At 38.9% G+C, this 22943-nt stretch overlaps 1 protein-coding gene across 5 annotated transcripts in view; it reads right to left on the bottom strand.

Annotated features, from left to right (window-relative positions):
* Ttc39b (tetratricopeptide repeat domain 39B) overlaps positions 1 to 22943 on the bottom strand; it is a 122237-nt gene that overhangs the window by 68104 nt on the left and 31190 nt on the right. For 2 of the 5 annotated variants that reach the window (XM_074051821.1, XM_074051817.1), the window contains one exon: positions 21913 to 21947. The exons of 1 other annotated variant lie outside the window; for it this stretch is intronic. In XM_074051821.1, the coding sequence (XP_073907922.1) occupies positions 21913 to 21947 (35 nt within the window). Of the gene's footprint in view, positions 1 to 3209; positions 3730 to 21912; positions 21948 to 22658; positions 22681 to 22943 lie in introns of those variants that run through there. 2 more of the 5 variants (XM_074051818.1, XM_074051819.1) reach the window with 2 other exon arrangements.

Below are 22943 nucleotides of genomic sequence, written 5' to 3'. Positions count from 1 at the left end.
TGGCCACAAATTCTTTGTCACCTTTCCTGTCCAGATGTAGATTCTATGGCTCTTCCCCTGAAGGTCTTTTCAACCACCTGACCAAAGCAATAATGTGCTAGTTTGGGGGCCCAAGTCTTAAAGACTAGTAGCTTCTATTTCTGTCACTAGGAATACTAAAGCTTGGAACCTCAATGAAAAGAAGAATGCCCCAGGCCAACAACCAGCACAACCTGGCCAGCCACATAAGTGAGCCATCATGGCAATGGATCCTCCACTCCAGCTGAGCCACCCCAGGTGATCCAGTCCTTTCTGAAACCTGCCCAAGCTGCAGATTCACAAGCAGATTATTGTTGTTACTTTAAGCCCACTAAATTCTGTAGTGGTTTGTTACAAGGCTATTGGCAAGTTGCACAGGAAGCATAAATAGAGGTAATACATACACTAAGTCATGAGAAGAAATGACCCATTTGCATTTTCAGCTGGTCAGACTATATCTGGAAGAGTGTCCAGTTCTGGCTGTCACCATCTAAAAACTATCACTGGTCAAATGCAAAGAAATCAGAAGGGTGAGAAATCTGAAGTATGTCACATGCAGAGAAAGTGACTCAATTAAGCATGATTAACCTGGAAATGCAAAGGTGCACAGGTGGGGGGTAAGCATTTCACCCACTTGAAAGCCTACTTTGTCAAAATATCAGAACGGTTTTATCCTGGGATCAGTGGCTGGGAGTCTGTGGAGAGGCAAAGTTTATCTTGGTTAAAGAAGAACTTTCTAACAGCCTCTCAGGATTGCAATGGACAGATGGCCTTGAGGGTCTGCTAGAAAAACTCTACTGAAAAGTTACTCTCTACCCTAATCAATTACCGGAGAGGCACGTCCTCTGTGCAGCCCTGAGCATTCTAGCTCTCTGGGGAATTGCTAACACTGAGGGACAGCAATCTGAATTCAAGAATTCCTTGATTCTTCCAACTAGCATTCCTCTTCTAGGATGTACTTTTTCCATGTTCCTTAACTGACCTGCCACTAAGGCATAATTTGCCCATCTACGCAGCCCTGTCCTTTCTAAAGTGAGCCAAAGACGTAAGTGTAAATGTGGCGTTAACAAGTAGAAAGCAAGTGCAAAATGTTAGGAAGATCTCTGGGCATGAGGCCAAAAGAATTAACCATTTTTCATCTTTCATGATGCATGATATTCAGAAGTGCACTGCAGTTTTAAAAAGAAGAAAAAGAGGGAGCTCCCGCAATCAACCTCCAGCTAAAAGACATACCACTACAGCTTCAAGGAACACAGGCTTGCCAAATTTCAGCATGGTGCTGTTACAATCAGCACTCAGAATGACCTTGTGTGATGGATTTAACCTTCACACACTTCATTTTCCTCATCTGTAAATCCAGGGTGGCAAGAGAGTTGCTACAGATTTAAAGAAACAAACAAACAAAAAAGACTGACCACAAATACTGGGCCTGGCACAGAGCACATTTGAAAAAAATCTAGTTCATTTCTTCTCCTCTAAGATGGAAAAAAACAATGACACAGAATGTACAAAACTACCAGTTTGTCCTCCTCCCCAGTAGACTGTGAGCACCTCCAAAGCAGGGATGTTTCTTACTTGCTGATCTAAACCCGGCACTAGCATGCCTACCACATGCTTGTTGAAGTAATTAAATTATTTTTAACAGTTCAAGTATCCTATAGGCTCTGTGGCTTCAGATCTGGGGAAGAAGTAGTTGCAAGCATTTACAGTCCCTGTATTTTTGGCCACAAAGTACCTAAACTTCTACAGCTGAAAAAATTACCACAACTGTAATGACATAATTTGGTAATTAGTTTTTAACTGCCTCCCTTATCTGCTAAAAATATTGGCTTCATGAGACCAATACAATATTCTGTTCAGCATCATACCCCCAGAGCCAGGTAAGAACTTTGTAACAAATGTAAACATTTGTTGACTGAATGAATGAATGAATGAATGGTAAATGAATGAAATATAAGCTCTCTGCAAGTCTAAGTAAAACAGACTTTCCTAATTTTAGCAATTCCTTCCTAATTAAATTCACGGTTACTGCACTTAGGTATGACAAAATGTTTAAAAATAAAAACAGCAGATGTTTGATCTCTGGGTGGTGGAGAAATTTTCTTTTTTAAAATCCTTCATGTATTTTACGCTGCAGGAAGTCAACCAAAATGCTGGCACCCAAAAAGCTCATATACTCCGTCAGCCTGAGTCAGATAATTCTGCATCTATAAAGATGACTGTTACCAGTTGGTGTTTTAAAGTATTGTGAATACTAATCTCTGAATACACCAACTTTTAAAAATCACTTTAGCTAAAATGTAGTTTTAAGATAAAGGAAGGAGATGAGTAACCAACTGATATGAATCAGTTCACTAAAATATCAGGCTCTCATTTAGCCAAGGCAAATCAAGAACATATGGAGTTATGGTAGAAATCAGAAATTAACCTGTATCCTTACAAAATGCTCAGAATTCATTCGCTCTTAATTCAGCAAAGATACAGGTGTAGCCTCCAGTGAATTCCAAAGGGAAAAGTGGGACATGATGACTAAGGACAGACGTTCAGACTTTCAGGGTCTGCGTCACAAAAAAAAAACGGCACTGATTCCAATACACAGTTAGGAAGGGGTGATCCTACAAAGGTCACTTCTGCTTCAAAGAGACTGTCTGAGGCCACCAGCACACAGTCACAGGTGAAGGTCTAGGAGAATCATCATGGGCTATTTCTGACAGCATGACACTTTATTGATCTTTAAGGTTTTAATTACACTAACGGAACAAAATAAAATACTGTAAAAAGCCAGCAGAGGACATAAAACAAAGACAGTAAATGCAAAGTGAACCATCCTCAACCTGCCATTGTTCTGCAGCGGGACTCGCAAACCCCCACGACACACACCTTGCAGCAGCAATAAACCAGCCATGGCATCCCAGGCAGACCAGACTCTGCAGCGGCAGGGTGGCAATTTTCTCCAATTACAGCACTTACCCTTAGAAAGTTAAAAAGGGGGGAGGAGGCAAAAGGGAAGACCCAGCAAGCTTGCCTTGAAGCCTTTAATGAAGACAATGTCATCTAACAAAACCTGCAGGTCTTCAGTGAAATTTAACTCTGCTTCAAATTTTTGACATAGCTTTCCTTAAATCCTCAGATTTAAAGAAAACCTTGTAATCATGCCCCCAGGAACTGCTAAATAAATACAACATACTCACAGGTTTAGAGCAGCTGTAACTTTACAGGAATGAATACAGTTCCACTATAAAGATGTCTTTTCCTCTCTTGTACCAGATTTTTTTTTTTTTAAAAAAAGCCAAACAAAAAGAAGAGACAATCCTCAATATAAGAAAGTACAGAAATCTTCAATTTCTGTTTTCTTCCTTGGTCTCCAGTGAGACTCTTGATCACTGGGCACTGGCAAAGAAGTTGCTGCGGAGGCTGACAGCATCCCAGAGCTTTGCAGGGTAGAATTTAAGGCATGTCAGTTAAAGTGGCAGCTACACTCAGAGCCGTGGCGGCTGCTTCCGCAGGAAGGGATGCCGGGAGATTTTTCCCCAATCTCCGATGCAGCCTAGTTCTAATCCATCACTGTTTAATTATCCTAGAGAAACAGGCAAGAAAAATACAAATAGACTGGATTCATGGAAACTACAGGATCTTCTAATGATTTTTTAACTAATCTGTGGATTCACCCATCTAAAGAAGACCAATTGAATAAAATGAATTATTTACTGTTTTAAGGAAAATATAAAAACCGGCTGTTATTCCCAGGTTAGACTTAGATTTCATATCCCACAGGTTTTTTTCAAAACACTAAATAAGGAAAAAATCAACTTCTCTCTAGTTTCTAGTCTAACAGGTTAAATGCACAAAAGTTAAAATTAAGGAAGTAAATTAAACACACATTACAGTCATATCAATATAGCAAAAGGCACTTTTAAAATGACATTTGATAATATTTGAAGTGAGCTCTTTTTCTTTTTTTAAGACAGGGTCTCAGTCAGTAGTCCACGTTGGCCTTGAACTTGAAATTCTCCTGCCTCCACCTCCCACGTGTGGGATCACAAACACGTACGACCACACCTGGCTCTTGAACTAGTTTCTATAAACCAAAACAAGCAACAACAACAACAACAAAAATAGACTGGTCCAGAGATCCTAAAATGAACATGATTTTCAGTCATACTTTTTGGTCTGAATGCTAAAAGCTCTTCAGGGAAATGAGACATTCACTGACTTGGCAAGTTTCTTGTCTTACCACAAGGGCTCTGCAAATACTAGAACTGAAACATTTTTCTTTTGGAGCTCACTATTTTTCTGATTATAAAAGTAATATTAGGTAAGCTATTCCAGTATCTCCAGATTATAAATAATCAACTCCTTGGAAAGATCTAAAAGACAAATCTCAGCTACAATCTCATAACCCAAAGATAATCATTGTTAATATTTTGTAATAGGGCTGGTGGAGTGGCTCAAGTGGTAGTGCCTGCCTACCAAGCATGAGGCCCTGAATTCAATCCCCAGTACCACCAAAAAAAAATTGTAGTGACTTACTCCAGTCTTCTTCTTCCATATCTATCATATGGCAGATACCTGGAAACTAATGAGACATTGACAAATACTTGTATTTTTTTTCTCACACACTATTGCTTTACATGTTGTATATTACTCTTTTCACAAAGAACTTTACGATTATTTGCTCATATATGTGACCTATAGTTAACCATCTATATTTCTAAAAGTGCTGAGAAGAGTTAGCATATACGAAGACAGTCAATACATGTATGTGTGCTGGGCACATGGTATACTGTGGTGACCAGAGCACACATGGTCCCTGGAGTTTGATCCAACAGGGAAGCCAAACATTCATCAAATGCAAGCAAATGTGATAGATACTGTATACAAAAGAGAAGTATAGACACATCAGAAACATGTAAGAGACCTGATATTGTTAAGGTCAGAATTTTTCAAGGGAGGAAAAGAGAATAGCAACTCAACTGTAAAGTTTTAAGAACAATGTATTTCAATAACTTCATTTTTCCATCAATATAAATACTCCTCATCTAATATTTATTCCTACTCCAAAACAGATACTTTAGGGCACAAAGCAAATCAACATATACAAGAAAAGTGAAATAACTTCCTGTATTTTATCAGACCACAGTGGAATAAAACTAGAAATTAATAGCAAGAGACACTATAAAAAATATACAAACACATGGAGACTAAACAATACAATTTAGAATGATTAGTAGGTCACTGAAGAAATAAGGGGGGAAATTAGAAAATTCCTATAATCAAATGAAAATGAAAACATAACTTATCAGACTACTTGGGACACAGAAAAGATAGAACTAAGTGAAAAGCTTACAGCTATGAATGTCTACATTTAAAACTTAGAGATATCAAATAAATAACCTAATTATGTATATCAAGATCTTAGAAAAAGAAGAACAAGCCAAATCCTAAATTAGCCACCAAAAGGAAATAATAAAAGATCAAGGCAGAAATTAATGAAATGAAAACTAAAATGATGATACAAAGTATCAATGAGAGAAAGAGTTGATCCTTTTTGAAAGTACTGGGTTTTGAACTCAGTGCCTCATGCTTGTTAGGGTGGCACTCTATGACTTGAGCCACAATCCCAGCCACAATCCTTTGAATAGATAAATAAACTCTTAGCCAAACTAACCAAAAGAGGGAGAAGAGTCAAATCAATAAAATCAGAGATAAAATGGGATATCACATCAAATATGAATGAAATTTCAAGGATCATTAGGGAATATTTCAAAAAAACATATTTCAAAAAACTGGAAAATCTCTAGAGTAAATGGATAAATATCTGAGGCCAGCCCCAAGCAAAAAGTGTAGAACCCTATCTAAAACAAACTAAAGCAAAAAGGTGTAGGGGCATGGCTCAAGTGATAGAGGGTTTGCCTAGCAAATATGAGGCCCTGAGTTCAAATGCCAGTCCTAAAAGAAACACACATACACACACTTTAGCCAGGACTGGTGGCACCTACTTGTAATTCTAGCTCAAGAGAAGCTGAAGCAGGAAGATTTTGAGTTTTGAAATTTGAGGCCAGCAGGGGCTGCACAGCAAATTCCAGGTCAGACTGGATTACAGAGCAAAACCCTGTTTCAAATATATATATATATTTATAGTGCAGGAAAGAGCAAGGAATACACTGGAACACACAGGCATAGACAATAACCTCTTCAGTAGAATGCCAGTGGCTCAGAAACTAAGAGAAAGGATGGACAAATGTGACTACATGAAACTAAAAAGCTTCTGCACAAAAGAAATGGTCACCAGACTGAAGAGGCAGCCCACAGAAAATCTTTGCCAGCTATACATCTGAGAAGGGATTGATAACCAGTCTATACAGGGAGCTCAAAAAACTAAACTCCCCACCTCTCAAAAAAAAAAAAAAATCAAGGACCCAATGAAGAAATGGGCAAACAGAGCTTTTTTAAAGGAAGAAGTCCAAATGGCAAAAAAAAAAAAGAAAAAAACCATGAAGAAATGCTCAACATCCCTGACCATAAGGAAATATAAGTCAAAACCACACGAAGATTCCCCCTCACTCCTGCTAGAATGGCTACCATCAAGAACACAAACAACAACAAATGTTGGCAAGGATGCAGAGGGAAAAAGGAACCCTCATACACTGTTGGTGGGAATGTAAATTAGTACAACCACTACGGAGAACAGTATGAAGGTGTCTCAAAACCTAAAAATAGAACTGCCGTATGTTCCAGCAATATCATTCTTAGGGATATACCCAAAGAAATATAAGTCAGGTTACAAGAAAGACACCTGAACACCCATGTTTATTGTAGCACTATTCACAATAGCCAAGCTATGGAAACAGCCAAGATGCCCCACAACTGATAAATGGATTAAGAAAATGTAATATTTATATACAGTGGAATTTTATTGAGTCCTAAAGAAGAATGAAATTTTGTCATTTACAGGTAAATGGACTGAACTGGAGAACATCATCTTAAGTAACATTAGCCAGGTTCAGAAAGCCAAAGGCTATATATTTTCTCTCATATGTGGAATATAGGATCAATACAAATACAAGCAATATTATATACATATATATATATATATATATATATATATATATATATATATATATATATATAAAACATGTATCTAAAAGTGGGATTGTTGGAGGAAACCAAGGAAGGAAGAAAAGAAGAAAAGAAAGATAGTGAGTAATAATGAGGTACTTCACATCAGTGTAGGAACAAGACACATGGAAACACGCTGAAAACTGTTAAACAACACAGGATGGGGAGGAAGGGACAAAGAAGTACAATGGAAGGGGGTTACATCGACGTAAGCACAGTGCATGTACAAGCAAAAATCACACTGACCAATAAACAGACACCTAAACAATGAAGGACAAGAATGAAAAACAGGTCATGCTAAGGAAAGGGCACTAATGGGAGGGGGAGTATAAATGAAGAAAGTAAAGCAGTTGAATATGGGTGATGTACTTTCTATACGAGAATAAATGTAGAATATTTACACCTGTTGAAATCACCATAAGAAGGGGGCTAAGGTGGAATATAGAAAAATAGAGGGAATGAACAATTCAGGATAGAATACATATATACATGGAAATGTTTAACTCCCTATATACCTATCTTAAACAAACAAAAATGTCTTTTTTCAAAAACGAAGGGCAGGAAGGTAAAACAAGTCCTGTCTGGAGGCTGGTACCAGTGGGAGGGGGAGGATTAAGGAAAGGATGAAGAAAGGTAAATGTGGTGGAAATATTTTGTACTCATGTATAAAAATGGAAAAATGAGACCTGTTGAAACTATCCTAAGAATAGGGGAAGGAAGGGATAAAAAGAGAATAATGAAGGGGTGAATTTAACTTTTAATACTTTTGTAAATGTCACAATGTATCCTCAGTTCAGCAATAGTATAACAAATTTTTTTTAATTTAAAAAAGTCGGAAAGGAAATTATATATATAGAAAATATACATAAAGGAAATTACATATAAATGCTTTAAACAGCAATTATGTTATTAATTTTCTTATAGTAGCTCTACAGAATTATTTTAATCAACACAAACTACACATTCTGGGTAGATAACTTCCTTTAAATAAGGGTCAAATTTTCTAACTGGCAGAGAATTTCCTAAGTCAATGGGAGATCTGATAGGCAGAATTTTATACATGCAGAAGAGCAAAGTAAAAAAACTTTCTTAACTGCCAAAATAAATATAAATCAAAAGCTTATAAGTGAATCGCCCAGAGGAGAACCCAAAACTATGCCTACATCTCTAAAAAAGCTAACTCATCAGAGCCACGTGGAGTTTGAACGCTTGTAGTTTTATTTATAACATTTTGCTTACAGAAAATTAAAAAGACCCCTTGCCGCCTTGAAAATTTTCATTCTGAACAATAAACGTAAAATAAGTAACAGAGAAATTACTTTACATGATAATAAAAGTTATATATAAGTCCCCAAATACCTCTTCAGTTTTAAGTAATTACAGAGTCCTTCCAATGTGTTAGTGGCTATTAAGTCTTCAGACTACTTATTAAATGTACGTGGCATCACAAGGGAGGTATGAGGATAGCTAAGACACTCAAAAAACTAGATAGCATTTGTTGCCCTCAGTGCAGAGAAACTAATGCAGATACTTTAAAGCGACAGAAGCCAATAGGAGAAGGGGACAAGGAACTAGAGAAAAGGTTAATTCGAGAAGAATTAATTTAGAATGTAACACATAGTACAGGAAAGCAATGCAAGTCAACTCCCTGTATAGCTATCCTTATCTCAACTAGCAAAAACTCTTGGTCCTTCCTATTATTGCTTATACTCTCTCTTCAACAAAATTAGAGATAAGGGCAAAATAGTTTCTGCCTGGTAGTGAGGGGGCAGAGGCAGGGGAAGGGGGAGAAATGATCCAAACATTGTATGCGCATATGAATAAAAGAAAAAAAATAATAAATGTATGTGGCATGATAGTGAATTAGATGTTATATAAAATGTTCCTAAGACATGTATGGCTGTGCCTTTGAGGAGTGCTATGTATGCTGTGCTCCAGACTTAATGAGAGACAAGAGGGGGAGGGAGAACAAGTGAGAGATTGACTCATTTTCAAAATACAGCAGTGGTGAAGTTTGGCACATTTCAAAAGACAAAGCCCCAAGTACATGCTTTGGGGCATTTTATTAGTCATTTTACACTGCTATTTTTATCAAGAGGTAGATGAAAGGGAAATGGATGACAAAGTCAGGGGGAAGGCAGATAAAAGACAGTAGAATGTTGACACATGGTAGTGAATTCACAGTATCACTTGATGACTTTGACAGCTCATTTACATACATTTCAAATGCAAAGATCAACCCATGGTTGAGAGAGAGCAAAAAGACACCACCAGTCCTGGAGTGTTTATGTTGCCCAAACAACTGGATATTACCGAACTATGTGTGCATGTGAGTTGATAAATGAAGCCAGCAACACATCATTTTTAAAAAACGTACATTCCAAAAGACCCCTCTACTGCTTTGCCCTCTGAACAATGACAGCAATATCTTTGTCCCCTACGTTTGATTTACACTCAATTAAGGCTGGATTTTTTTCTTAATGCAGTATAAAATCTTTGCATACTACTTTGAGTATCTATATTTTCTGAGTCGCACATGCTATAGTCTGAATATCTGTGCTCCTCTAAAATTCCTATGTTGAAACCTATCTCCCAAAGTGAGAGTGTCTGAGGCAGGGCCTTAGGGAAGTGATTAGGCAAGACTCCACTCTTGTACTAGGATTAGTGCCCTTACAAATTGCCCTGTGTTGCCTCTTTCACCATGTGAGCACATATAAAAGATGCCTTCTATGAGGAACAGGCCCTCACAAGATGCTGAATCTGCCAGTGCTTTGAATTTCCCAGCCTCCAGAACAGAATAAATTTCTGTGTTCATAGATTACCCAGTCTAAAGAATTTTGTTATAGCAGTCCACATGGACTACAAGAGTATACTAATGTAACAAATTCATTAGTTTAACAAATACATACTGAGCACCTATTATGTGCCAAGTATGGTTCTTAAGTGCAAAGTTGACCAGACCCATGGAACTTAGAGCTCGAAGGAACAGACTAACTGCAAACTGAGTAAGGAAAGCAAATGGGTTGCCAAGGCAGAGAAATGGGGGCCCAGTCACTTATTTGGGTGTAGTCATTAAGAAAGTGGGAGGACATACCAACTAAAAGTTGAAGATGTCCAGGAAGAAGCCCCTCAGGCTCAAACCTACAGAAGCAAGGGGCTTCCTCAGCCAAGAAACTGAGCAAGCCTTGTGGCCAGAAGGCAGGTCAGTGAGAGTGAGAGTTGCTCTAGGTGAGAGCTAAAAGGACTAAAGTACATTGGGATCTTCATCCTTAGAGATACACAACTCATGGACAGATTTAAACAAGAGTGACATCATCCAATTTTCTAAAAAGATCACTCTGTCCTGATTCAAACATACTGTTAAGAAATAAATTATGAGAGCCAGGCATATTAGTGCACACCTGTAATCCCAGAACTCAAGGAAGCTGAGAAGCAGGAGAATTGTACGTTTGAGGCCAACCTGGGTTATATAGTGAGATACTGTGTCTCAAAAATATCTAAATATATACATACATCTATGTGTATGTGTACATATATAATGAGATAATGGGATAAATTTGAGCACTGAAGTTATATGATGACTATAGGTACTTTTTAGGTGTGATAATAGTCCTACAACATTTTAAAAAAGAAACCTCATCCTTTAAAGGCTATAGATTAAAAAATAGTTCTGTATTAATGTTAATTTCCTGGCCTTGATGTCACATGGTAACTATATAAGAGAATGTCCTTGTTTTCAGAGGTACACACTGAAATATTTACAAGTGTTCCCAGCTCAGCTCACTCTGGGATTAAAAAGCACTGAGGCAAGCAAAACCAACCAAACCAGGCTTTCCTGGGGGCCTACACTTGACCCCAAGGGAGACAGAGCAAGGGTAAGGGTCTCCAGACAGGCTTGCGAAGGACACAGAGGAGTAAAGCTTACATATACTAAGAGGTGGGCTTAAGCAGGTGCAGTTGGCTGTCACACATGATCCTGGTATTTCTGCACACGTCCTTGTCAGTTCTTTGCTCTCAGCCCTGTTTATGTACTTGACAACAATCTGCACGTGAACTTTGGGTTTGCCTGCACTCAGCTCTCAAGTTCAGACAAAATGCACATACAGGGGCTGAGGGGAAGCTTGGAAAAGGAGTCAGCAGCTGCCAAATCTGGTCCCTGAAACATTTGTTAAAATAGCCCACATCAGGCCTGAAAGCTTGGTGGGGAAATCGAGGTCCTCCCAGATCTGTCTCAGAAATAGAAATAAACCATGATGTCTAGGGTTTGGTTCTAAATAATGTGTGGATGGATTATAGCAGGAAGACTGGTCTGAGCTGACTACTGTTGCAGCTGAGTGGTGAGTGTGCAAATGTTTGGTTTATTGTCTTCTTTACTTTTTTGTATATGTTTAAAATTATTCATGTTAAAATTCTTTTAAAAAGTAAGATAACGTTGGCTGCTGTATAGAGAGCGTGGGGTGCAGTTAGAAAGGTAGAGGGACAGAGAACAAAGGACACAGGAAAATACATTAGCTGTCAGCCAGCTCCTGAAGTAGTCCGGGTAAAACAAATGAAGCTAACCCAGCAGAAAGAAGAAGGAGAAAAATGAACACATGGGAAATACGATTAAGTGGTAGAAACCCAGACTTGGTAATGTGGAAAGGGAAAGAATGAAAGATGTCCCCAAGCACCCACCAGAGCAAGCAGAAGATGGTGGGTGGAAGAATTTACAAAGAAAAAGAAGACTGAAGAGGAAAAGGTTTCAGACAGACAAAGGAGGTGGCCACCAAGAGTTCAGTCTGAGAGGTATAAATGAAGTGTCACTTAATAGCACTCCAGTGGGTGATGGAAAATAAGCACTGCACCTGGCTTTTGTTCCCATTATGACTGTCAAAACAGCCCCAGGACAGAGCAGCAAGGACAGCAGCCTCATCCAGAGGGTGGCTAATGGAAAGGAGAAGGAAATCAGTGCTAACAGCAGAATCCTTCTGGTTTTCAGATGCAGTCCAGGCAGTATTACTTCAGTTAAGAGATGGTCAGAGAGGCTTCTAAGGCTGCAGAAAGGAGCCGAGGCCCTGCCCAGAAGTTCAGGGGTTGTTTGTTTGCTGCAAACACTCTGACCATGACTAAGCCTTCGTTCTGCACTGGGCCTCCTGGGTAAGATGAGGCAATTGGACCAAAAGAAGCTTTCCCTGGAGCTATGAAATCCTGTCCTCACAATGAAGGGAAGCATTTACAGGATCTATATCTTAACTTTAACCATGCACAGGCACACTCTCTTCCCCAATAGCTTCATAATAAAGAACTTGCCACTTTGGAAGGTCCAAACACAACAGCAGACTTCATAGTGTAAAACACACAGAGAAGCAGTGCAAGTGGTAGCCAATGTATGAAAAGATACTGGGATGTGGTTCACTGTGGGCTCTTCAGAAAACTTTTATTTCCATCTGAGATATACCACTGACTCTATAACACACAACCTTTCATCATGGAATCTCCCTGAAAGCAGTATACATCACACAACAACTTTGCCCTACAGCAAAATCAAATTTATAGGAGAAAAGTCTACATTTGCTTCTACCAATGAGCTAAGAACCACCAATGGACCCACTTAATATTAAATCACCTACTTAACAGTTTTGGGGGCACAGAGTAACTTGTATTTAGTCCCCCAAACCAGTTTATGATTCAAATTCTTAAGACAGTGAAAAAGTTAAATATAGGTTTACCATATAACCTATTAGTCCCACTTCTAGGTATGTATGCCACAGAATTTAAGACCTGAGTTCACCCAAATACTACATGCACAGACTGTTCATAGAAGTATTATTCATAATAGCCTTAAACTGGAAGCAACCTGAATGTCCACAAATAAAATGTGGCCTATCTATACAACTGACTACTATTTGGCCATAAAAACAAATGAAGTACTGATACATGCTACAACAAGGATGACCTACAAAAGCCAGGTGTAAAAGAACACATACTGGGTAAATTCTATTTATATGAAATGTCTGTAGAGACAAATCTTTGGACAACAATTAGATCAGTGGTAGCTTTGCACTGAGAGTGGCAATAAGGAATGAATGAAAAAGGAACAGATTTCTTTTTTGGGTGATAAAAATATTTTTAAATTCCATTGCGGTGATGGTTGTCTAACTCTGTAAATACATGAAATTCACTAAGTTATATGCTTAAGATAGAGATATTTAAGAGATATAAATATTGCAATACAGTTGTTCTATATAAGTACTCAGCACAAAGGTTCTCATGGGAGGTACATTTTTCTTCTCTACCTAGTACCTAGTACAAAATACCTACTGTGCCTTCCTGCAGAGCAGTTTTATTTTTTCTTTCCCTTATGCAAAGTTTTCTATACATTCCCATTGTATCTTTTCTTTCCTTAATAATAATATACATAATGATACCAATAACATCTTAAAGACAATATAATAATTGCCAACCTGGTTACAAAAATCAGGTTATGGGAGGGGAAAAGGTCCCAGTACAGATCTGGAGACAGGAGTTGGGGCCAAAAAAGAGCAGAGAAAAATGAAAAGAAACCTAGTTACCACCTAATTACTATTGAGATTTAGTGAATACTAAGAAAAACATTAATTAGGTGCTTTCTAGCTATCCTCCACCAATATTCACCTTTAACTAACCTTAAAACAGATAACTACTTCATCATCACCATCAACTCATCTAACCAAATGAGAAAAATGGAAAAAGCTTATCTCATACCAATATACACTTTAGTATTCAAAAGAGAGAGTGTGAAGGAGAAAAATGTCCACAAGAAATGTAAAATATTTTTATTTCCTTTGTAAGCTTCTAATTACCTGGCTAAAAATATCTACCTATTTCACTTTCTACAGGTAAGCACAAATTCACAGCAGTTCTTGTACATGATCAGTTCATCACCACTGCATTCATACTGCCTCAGGATTCCATTGCAAACACCTACAAATTCCTATGGGAGGATAAATCCAAACTTTAATAAGATGCTAAGGAATATAAAAGGCCACCACTGAGAACATATTTACCTGCATCTGTCCTAACAGTCTTGGAACTAAGTGCAAACTATCTCCCTGGACTCCTCTAAACTATCATGAAAAGACAATGTTGATTAAGCAGTACCTAACCAGGCCTCCCCATTAGACTCCTGGTCTTTAAGAAAAAGAGTTTGATCAAAAGCAATACCAAGTCACAAGTCCAAGTGACTAGCCCATTCCCCTGACAGAGCCAAGAATCCTCTGTGACCCAACTCTACTTGTGTCAATAGCCCTATCTGTGTTCCACACCATTGTTTTGTGTTCCAGCCACTGTCCTCAGTGCTGTTCTTCTGGAACTCCCAAAACATTTTATTTATTCTTCACATGTCATGTCACACACAGTTGATTTATAAACAGACTTTATTTCATGGGACCACCATATTGTCAGAGACAACAACTGTGTACAAACACTGGGAAAAAATACGAAAGCATCAAGAAACACGCACCAGACCCAGGCATGGTGGCTCACGCCCATGATCCCAGCTACTTGAAAGGCAGAGATAGGAGGATCATGATTCAAGGCCAGCCTGCAAACAGTCAGCAAGGCCCTATCTCAAAGAACAAAACAGGCGAGTATGAGGTTGGCCCATGCAAAAGATACAGATCCTATCAAAAAGCAAACTAAAGCAAAAAGAGCTTGTGGCATAACTTAAGTGTAAGAGCACTTGCCTAACAAGCATGAGGCCTTGAATTCAATCCCCAATACCACCAGATAAATAAATAAATTAAATGAATAAGGAAGGCGGAAGGACAGAGGGAAGAAGGGAGGGAGAGAGAGAAGGAGAAGCACATACCCACATTGAATTGTTAAATCAGGGAACAGGAGACCACAGTAAAGCCAAATTTCTACATTTCATGAGATGGGTCCAATTTACAGTATCTCCTTACGAGGTTGCCTCCAAACGTGCAGCAGGTCATAAAGTTCACAGATAATTTAAAATTTTTAAAGGACATGGTCAATGTGCCACCAACTTTTTTGAATCTCAAATTTTTCCTCCATTCCAAATAGCAAACAGTTTATAATGATCCAGCAGTTTGCAATTCCGCAGAATACTTAAAATGACAGAGCTGTCATCACAAAGATCCAGTGGTGCAGGAGTTAAATCCATTAGGCGGAAACAAAAAGAAGGAAATTGCTTCCTTAAGAGAACAACATAAGACCCCCTTCTATCCATTAGCATAAATCTTTTCATTAGGAATTTAAGAGAAAACACTCATTGGATGTTACCAATCATCAGGTAGCTGTGGGACCACATCCTGCAACAGAGACATTTAGGTGCTGCTCTCTGCTCTAGAAACACAAAACCAAAATGTGCTGCTCATTCCATGCCAGGTGAAAGCTCCACTGGATTAGTAACCACAAAGGGAATGGCGGAGCATCATGGATCTCAGAAAATGAGAGAGAAACATTGACAAACTCCAAAATTAGGACAGTGAATGTTCACAGAAAAACAAAAAAAGCAACAGAGGAGGATTTTTTATTTTTAATCATTAACATGTACTTCTGATCAAAGGAAAATCACATACAGTTTTTAAAAAGAACAATACTGAACAACAAACGATTTCTGCAACATTTTACCCTCTGAGAGGTTAGGTAATGCAGCCTAAGTGACAGGAACACCTTTCTCTGTGTTGGGAAATAGAGGGAACAGTCCAGGCAGGTTTTCCCTCTACCCCACTGCCTGCCAGCTGAGCTGTCAGTCCTGCCCTGCCTGTGGACTCTGACTCAGAATGAAGCTTACACCATCATCTCTTCTGTGCTCAAACCTTGGGCTCAGACTGGAAATACACCATCAGCTCTCCTATGTCTCCAATTGCTAATCTTGAGTCTTCTCAGCCTCCATAATCACATAAGCCAATTCCTTACATCGAATCTCTTTATATGGAAACATGTATCTCTCTTATTGGTTCCAAACTAAAAAACAGGGAGCCGGAAGTATAACAATATTTACTGAATACCTACTATGTGTATGAATCCCATTATCACATTTAAATAAAATTTTGTGTAACTTTCCTAATAAACCTATGGCAGGATGAGGAAACTGAGGCTCAGAGAAACTGGTCCAGTCCTCCCAGCCAATAAACAGCAGCCTGGGACTGGAGTTCAAGTAGTCACATGCACCTAAGCAAAGCCAAGCCACACTGCTGTGCTTTCAGTCTCAACAGCTGTATACAATATTTACTTTCTTCTTTCACAACCACTTTTGCCATTATCCATATCTATAACTACCCCCTCACAACACCTCCAGAAGTCTTCAGAGTAGACTACATGGTAAAATTATGCAAGAGACAAAAAAGCAAAATTTATTAGAATCAGATCAAAACCAACTGTAAATGCACTCTAGAGGGAGATCCCTGACATACACCATTCTTAGAGCATGGGCTGTCATGCCTTCTGGCTCTGGGCTCTGTGTTGCAAAGGTGAGGTTCTCTACTGGATGAGGTGTTACTATTGCGTGTTACCACAACCAAGGTGAGAGAAGCCTGGGCTAGGGAGAGAAACACAAAAGTGTTTCAGAGACAGTCTTAAAGGATATTTTTTTAAATGAACACCAGACTCCTAAAAAAGCAAGATAAATTCTAGTGTGAGTAAATGTAACAGTTTGGATCCTGAATGTTTCCCAAAAGCCCATGTGATAAAGGATAGCCCCCAGGGTGGTGCTATTTAGGAGGTGATGGAATATTTAGGAGGTGGGGCCTAGGAAAACGAACTTAGGTCACTGGGGTTTGCCTTATAGGAGATAGTGAGACCTGAGCCCCTCCACTTCTCTCTTTCTCTTTCTCTTTCTCTCTCTCTCTCTCTCTCTCTCTCTCTCTCTGTATGTGTTTGTGACAGGGTCTCACTATATAGCCCAGGCTGGCCCAGAACTCACTATGTGGCCCAAACTGGCCTCAAACTTCAGATATTTCTGCTTCAGCCTCTCATGTGCTGGGACTACCACACCCAGCTTTCCTGCCTCTTGTTTGTTGGCTGGCAATGTGACCACTATGTGCTCATTCCCTGATGTGCTCCCTTACCACAGGCCCACAGCAATGGGGCCAGTCAAACATGGACTGGAATCTCCAAAATAAAGCTGCTCTGTTTCCATGTTAATTATCTCAAAGATTCTATGAGAGAACATTCATTAACACAGTAAACCTTGGATATGTTAAACCGAACAGGAAGGGAAGTTCGAAATTAGAAAAAAAGAAGATGCTGTAATAACACATACACACAGCCAGAGAGAAGCTAAAGAGACAATTAAGGAAAATGTTAGGAACTCAGAAAGTGAGGTGGTGTTGACTATTGTTTCCAGAATGAAAAAACAGTAACATTTTGTGGTTCGAGGCCAGCCCAGGCAAACAGTTCACAAGACCCCATCTCCAAAATAGCCAGAGCAAAATGGACTAAGGTGTGGCTCAAGAGGTAGAGTGCCTGAAAGCCCTGAGTTCAAAAAACAAATAAATAAATAAAGTATATAAAGGGGTTTCTGATAACCAAAACTCAAAAATGTCCCTATCACAGGAGTGTTCTATTCTGTGGGAGATTTTGTTTGTCTGTTTCATTTTTTTCAGAGTCTTGCTATGTAGCTCAGGCTGGCCTCTAACTCACTATGTGGCTCAAGCTGGCCTTGAACTCAAACCCTCCTGCTTCAGCTTTCTGAATACTTAGATCACAGGTGTGTGCCAACAGCAGTCACTTCTGAGCACTGTTTTCTGGTGATCATTCATGCTAACGTTAAAATATCTAAAACAGTTAAACAAGAGCAATTTTTATGCAAACAGATCCGCAGATCAAATGAACAGAATACAAAGCCCAACAACTGAGTGTTACCATTTTAATGAACTTATTATTCTATAAAAGAGGTACACGTGGAAAATTTCTTTCCTTCATGGTCTTAGCAAAGGTTCTAGGACATGTGGTGGGTTACCAGTTTTAGGCTGGAATGAGATAGGGATCTAACTTAACTTCAAATGGTTAACTTCAGATTTAATTTCTTCTCTTTTATGTAATTTCATTTTTGAAAAACTAATAGATGTTAGAAGACTCTTTGGTGTCCTTTCAAATGTTCCAAAGGTAAAGCCACTATGAGCTGGGGACACACAGTGCTAATGTGTACTGCTCACGGTCTGGTCAGTATCCACTCAGACCTGTTACCTCTGTGAGGTGGGACCTCTTGCTGATGTGTCTGGGTTCTGGTGCACTGCTGGGATCAGCAGCACCTCCCCTGGTGAACTCCAGTCATCAGCTGCACCACGCCAACACTGTCCCATCCCCAGACAGTCTTTCCTCTGCAGCCTAAGCCCAGTTCCTGCCAGCACCCAGGGTGGAGCTGCAGCACCAGGATTGTAAGACAATGATAAGATTTCTAGGTGGCAATGACTCACTAAACTTACAAGCATTTTTTAAAAGTCATAATGAGTACAGGAAAAACAAATTGCTTTTTCTCACTCTCACACCTCAATTTCAAACACAGAAAACATCTGTAACCCTGAAACATGCAGGAATTTCACCCCACCTCAAATGAGCAATCAGTTGTGCAGCTCTCACCAGCTGCGTGTCCTCTGATTCCTTTCAATTCTGATGCTATCTACCTGAGGTAGTGTCAGATCCCACAGGCTCACAGCTCAGTCCCCAGGCTGTCTCCTCCACTTCAGATGCCAACAGTAAGCCTGTGCAATACCTGTGCTTCTGATGAACCAGCTATGAATCAGGGTCCCCACAGCCCTCAATTTGGGTTTGATTCATTTGCTCAAGCTGTTAACAGAATTCAGGCAAATACATTTATTGGTTACTTATAAAAGACATCACAAAGGATGTGGGCGAAGAGGATGTGCAGGGCAAGGTGTGAAAGAAGGGGTTCGACTTCCATGCCATCCCTGAGTGCTACCCTCCAGGAAGCCAAGGAACCCTCTGAACCCTGTCCTCTTGAGTTCCTTGGTGTCCTCTTGGGTTATGGAGACTTTCCTACAAGGCATGACTGAAGAACAGACAACCGTGTCAAAATGTGATTGGACAAAAAGGGTGTGATCGAGTGCTAAGAGACTGAGTACGGAAACCCACAAGGCTATCATTGGGATTCTTTTTTTCGGACTCTCTGTGCAGTATTCTCTCCTTCCAGGTATGGAACAGGATCCCTTCTGAATAGGAGTCTTCCAATCTACTACCAGACAAGGTAGGTCAGACAACTTCTCTGTAGCTATTGCCTGGAGTAGGGATAAGAAATTCCAGTTTCTATGGTCTGACTTGGGGAGATACTCATGAGCCAGGAAGCACAGAAAAGAATGAAAATATTTACCATATACCTACATAAACAGATTGTCTTCCAAAACACAGTATGCAAAGGGAGGGAAAAACAAACAACTCTATAGAGAAGCTGAGCAAAACAACCTCCAGCCCAGTGATCAAGTTTAGCATCAACAGTGCTCAGACCTGTGGACATCAAGTTCCTTTAATATGTCAGCAGCCCTTTACCTCTGTGGTCTTCCTCCCCAAAACACATGACCTCAGTCAAACCATAAAGAAAAAAAAAAGTGCAGGTAAATATCAATTAAGGGATATTTGACAAAATAACTCAAAATAACTCACAGTAGTCCTTAAAACTGTCAAGGTCATCAAAAGCAAGGAAATCTGTCAAACTGTCACAATCAAGACAGTGCAAGGAGACATAACTACTAAAACATAATGTAGTACGCTAGTTGGGATGGTGAGATAGAAAAGGAACACTATATGAAAAGTAAAGAAATCTGAATAACAGAATTATGTATCTGTGTTGGTCAGTTTTCCATTACTATAACAAATTTCTGAGACAAATAAACTTAAAAAGAAGAAAGGTTTACTTTAGATCAGTTTTAGAGGTTTCAATCCATGCCCAGTTGGACCATTGCTTTTGGGCCTGTGATGTGTCAGTATATTCAGAAGTGTGCAGGGCAAAGGAAGCTCTGCACCTCATGGCATCCAGGAAGCAAAGAGAGAAGAGAGGCCAGGGTCCCATAATCCCCTTCAAGGGCACACCCCTAATGATCTAAAACTTCCCACTAAGACCCACCTCTTAAAGTTTCCACCACCTTCCAAGAGTACCAAGCTGAGGACAAAACCTTAACACATGGGTCTTTGGGATACACTGCAGATCCAAACAACAGCAGTATCCACATGGACTATTAATTGTGACAAATGTTAATATGCTAAATTAAGAAACAAACCAGGGGTGGGGATATACAGGGTCCCTCTGCAATATTCTCACAATAATTCTGTACATCTGAAACTGTTCCCAAATAAAAATGTTAGTTTTTTAAAATCCTAATTATGATTAAATTTTTTAATAATACATTCAACAAAGAAAAATATTAAATTCATAATTCTAACATGAAAATATCAGTTTGAGGAAAATATCAGTTTGAGAAAAATATCTATAGAAAATATGACAAAAAGATTAAATATTACAGATTTAAAATCCATAAAAACATAAGAGGTCAGGGGTGATAGTGCATGCCTATAATCTAAGCACTCAGAACATTGAGGCAGAAGGATCACGAGTTCAAGCCAGCCTGGGCTACCTAGCAAGACCCTGTCTAAAACAAAAAAAAAAAGCAACAAAACAAAATGAGAACAAGAGAAACACTGAGAAAAAGTTAAGCAGGTTAGAAGACCAGAAGTTATACAAATGGATCATACCAAACAATGAGAACAAAGAAAAATCTACAACACTCAAACAGATATCATTTAAGGAGCAAAAGTATTTTCAAATAATATCCAGCGGTGATAATGCTATAGTTTAACCACTTCACTTACACAATATTGGTAGCCATGTAAAACTGTTTCAGAAGTACTCCAGACTGCACGACCCATAAATTCACAAGTCGAAGCCCTAACTCCCCAATGAGCTAATATTTAAAGATGGGGCCTTTAGGAGAGTATGTTTAGATGAAGTCACAAGAATGAGGCCCTCATGATGAAATTAGCACCTTTATAAGAAAAGATCCTATAGAGCTTGCACATTCTAGACCCCCAGCCATGATGGTATGCTTATCTCAGACTTCCAATCTTCAAAATGTTAAGAAAATAAAATTATCATTGCTTAAGCCACCCAGTGTATTGTATTTTGTTATGGCAGTCAACTAATACAGAAATCTAACTAACACAGAAAGACAATTTGAGAGATATAAGGAACAATAAGCATATTCATCCTTTTCAATCTAATAATCCTATATCTGTGACCTTAACCTTTAGAACTAATTCAAACATATAACAGCTATACACATGAAAATATGTATTACTTAGTTATAAGTTTTTAATCCAGTATCAACTTAAGTGGCTAACACTGGAGACAAGCTGAATAAATTGTAGTATTCTCTTTGATCACTGGATTAATTGAGTCATTTAAAAATATTACAAAAAATATATAGGCTTATAGTAAATATTTATAATAAAACTGAGTGCAAACCAAAACCAAAAATCTATAAGACAAGTAGGCACATGAATAAACATGGGCAAGTATTAAGAGGGTTACCAATAAACAAAATAATTTCTTGGAAAACCTTTTATTTTACCTAATGTTGCAAAAATGATACTTAAAATATACTTGAGAGTAGTGTTATATACTTTCTTAAGCATAATCACACTATTCAATTTCAGAGCTTTGACTTTTTCTTCTGATAATGGCCACTACTCTCAAAAAACTTAGAATGAAATATTTATGCTTTATATATGAGACCCATCAATTTTTCCCTACAATATAATTTTTATTATATTATTACTTACATAGAGATGGTTTCCAAGGCATCTTCAAAGATGTCCTGAGAGGGAATAAAAAATACAATGAGTTTCTTAGGAATCAAGAATTCCATTTGCAAAAAAACAAAATGAGTATTACTCAACCCTGACTAGTGGAATTCCCTTCAGAGGAATCTGTGTAACCTTACTGAGATTTTTTTTTTAATTGTAATTAAGACTGGTAGACTACTCAGCCTATAAATCAAACTGGGCTTATTTCAATACAGATGACGTCTTTAATGGAGTTATCTTTCACTCCTCAGTCTCACTCACCCCAGGTACTAAATATAACAAAGAAATAACAGAACCTGCCCAAGTTGCTCTTCGCATTCTCCAGTCAAGTCAGCATCCTTGGACCTTCATTTCAGATCTACCTGAACTACCCTCCAAGCTCATCTTCCTGCCACCAACCTTCCTTCCAGTTCAATCTGTACCACAGAGACAGCCTCTTCCTCCATGCCACATGTCTGTTCAAATCTACAACAGGAGACACATAGTCATATGTACTCATAAACACACATACACTGCACACTCATACACACTAACTCACACCCAACTCAGGCACACACACATACCTTCACCCAGGACACACACATGCACTATAGCTCCCTATAGCTGCAAAAATCAACCTGTGCTCCTCATCTGGGTATTTGGGATCCACCATGACCCAGCCTAACCCTCAAAGCAATCTCCTCTCTACAAGCCTATGCTATTACCATAGCCCAAGTCACAACCTCGCAGGTCTCTCCACTCCTCCAGCTCTTCACACCCTCCATTCAGTCCTTCATACAACAGCCATTAGTGTTCTTTTCTTTCTCTTCTTTTAATAAGCACATGCCATTCCACTACTCTAGCCCACTTTAAGGGCTTTCCACTGCACTTGGAGTGAACCCAAATTCTTTCCCACAATCTTCAGAGCGCTTGAAGGCCCCCTTGGCCTCTGACCACCTGCTCCACACTCCCTCCACTTCAGTCACAGAATGTTCATTCTGCTCCTTAAACACTCCATCTTCATCTCA

The sequence above is a fragment of the Castor canadensis genome, chromosome 13 (genome assembly GCF_047511655.1).
Source record: "Castor canadensis chromosome 13, mCasCan1.hap1v2, whole genome shotgun sequence".
Classification (NCBI taxonomy): domain Eukaryota; kingdom Metazoa; phylum Chordata; class Mammalia; order Rodentia; family Castoridae; genus Castor; species Castor canadensis.
The sequence above is the reverse complement of the archived record's forward strand: the minus strand, read 5'-3'. Positions and strand labels throughout refer to the sequence as shown.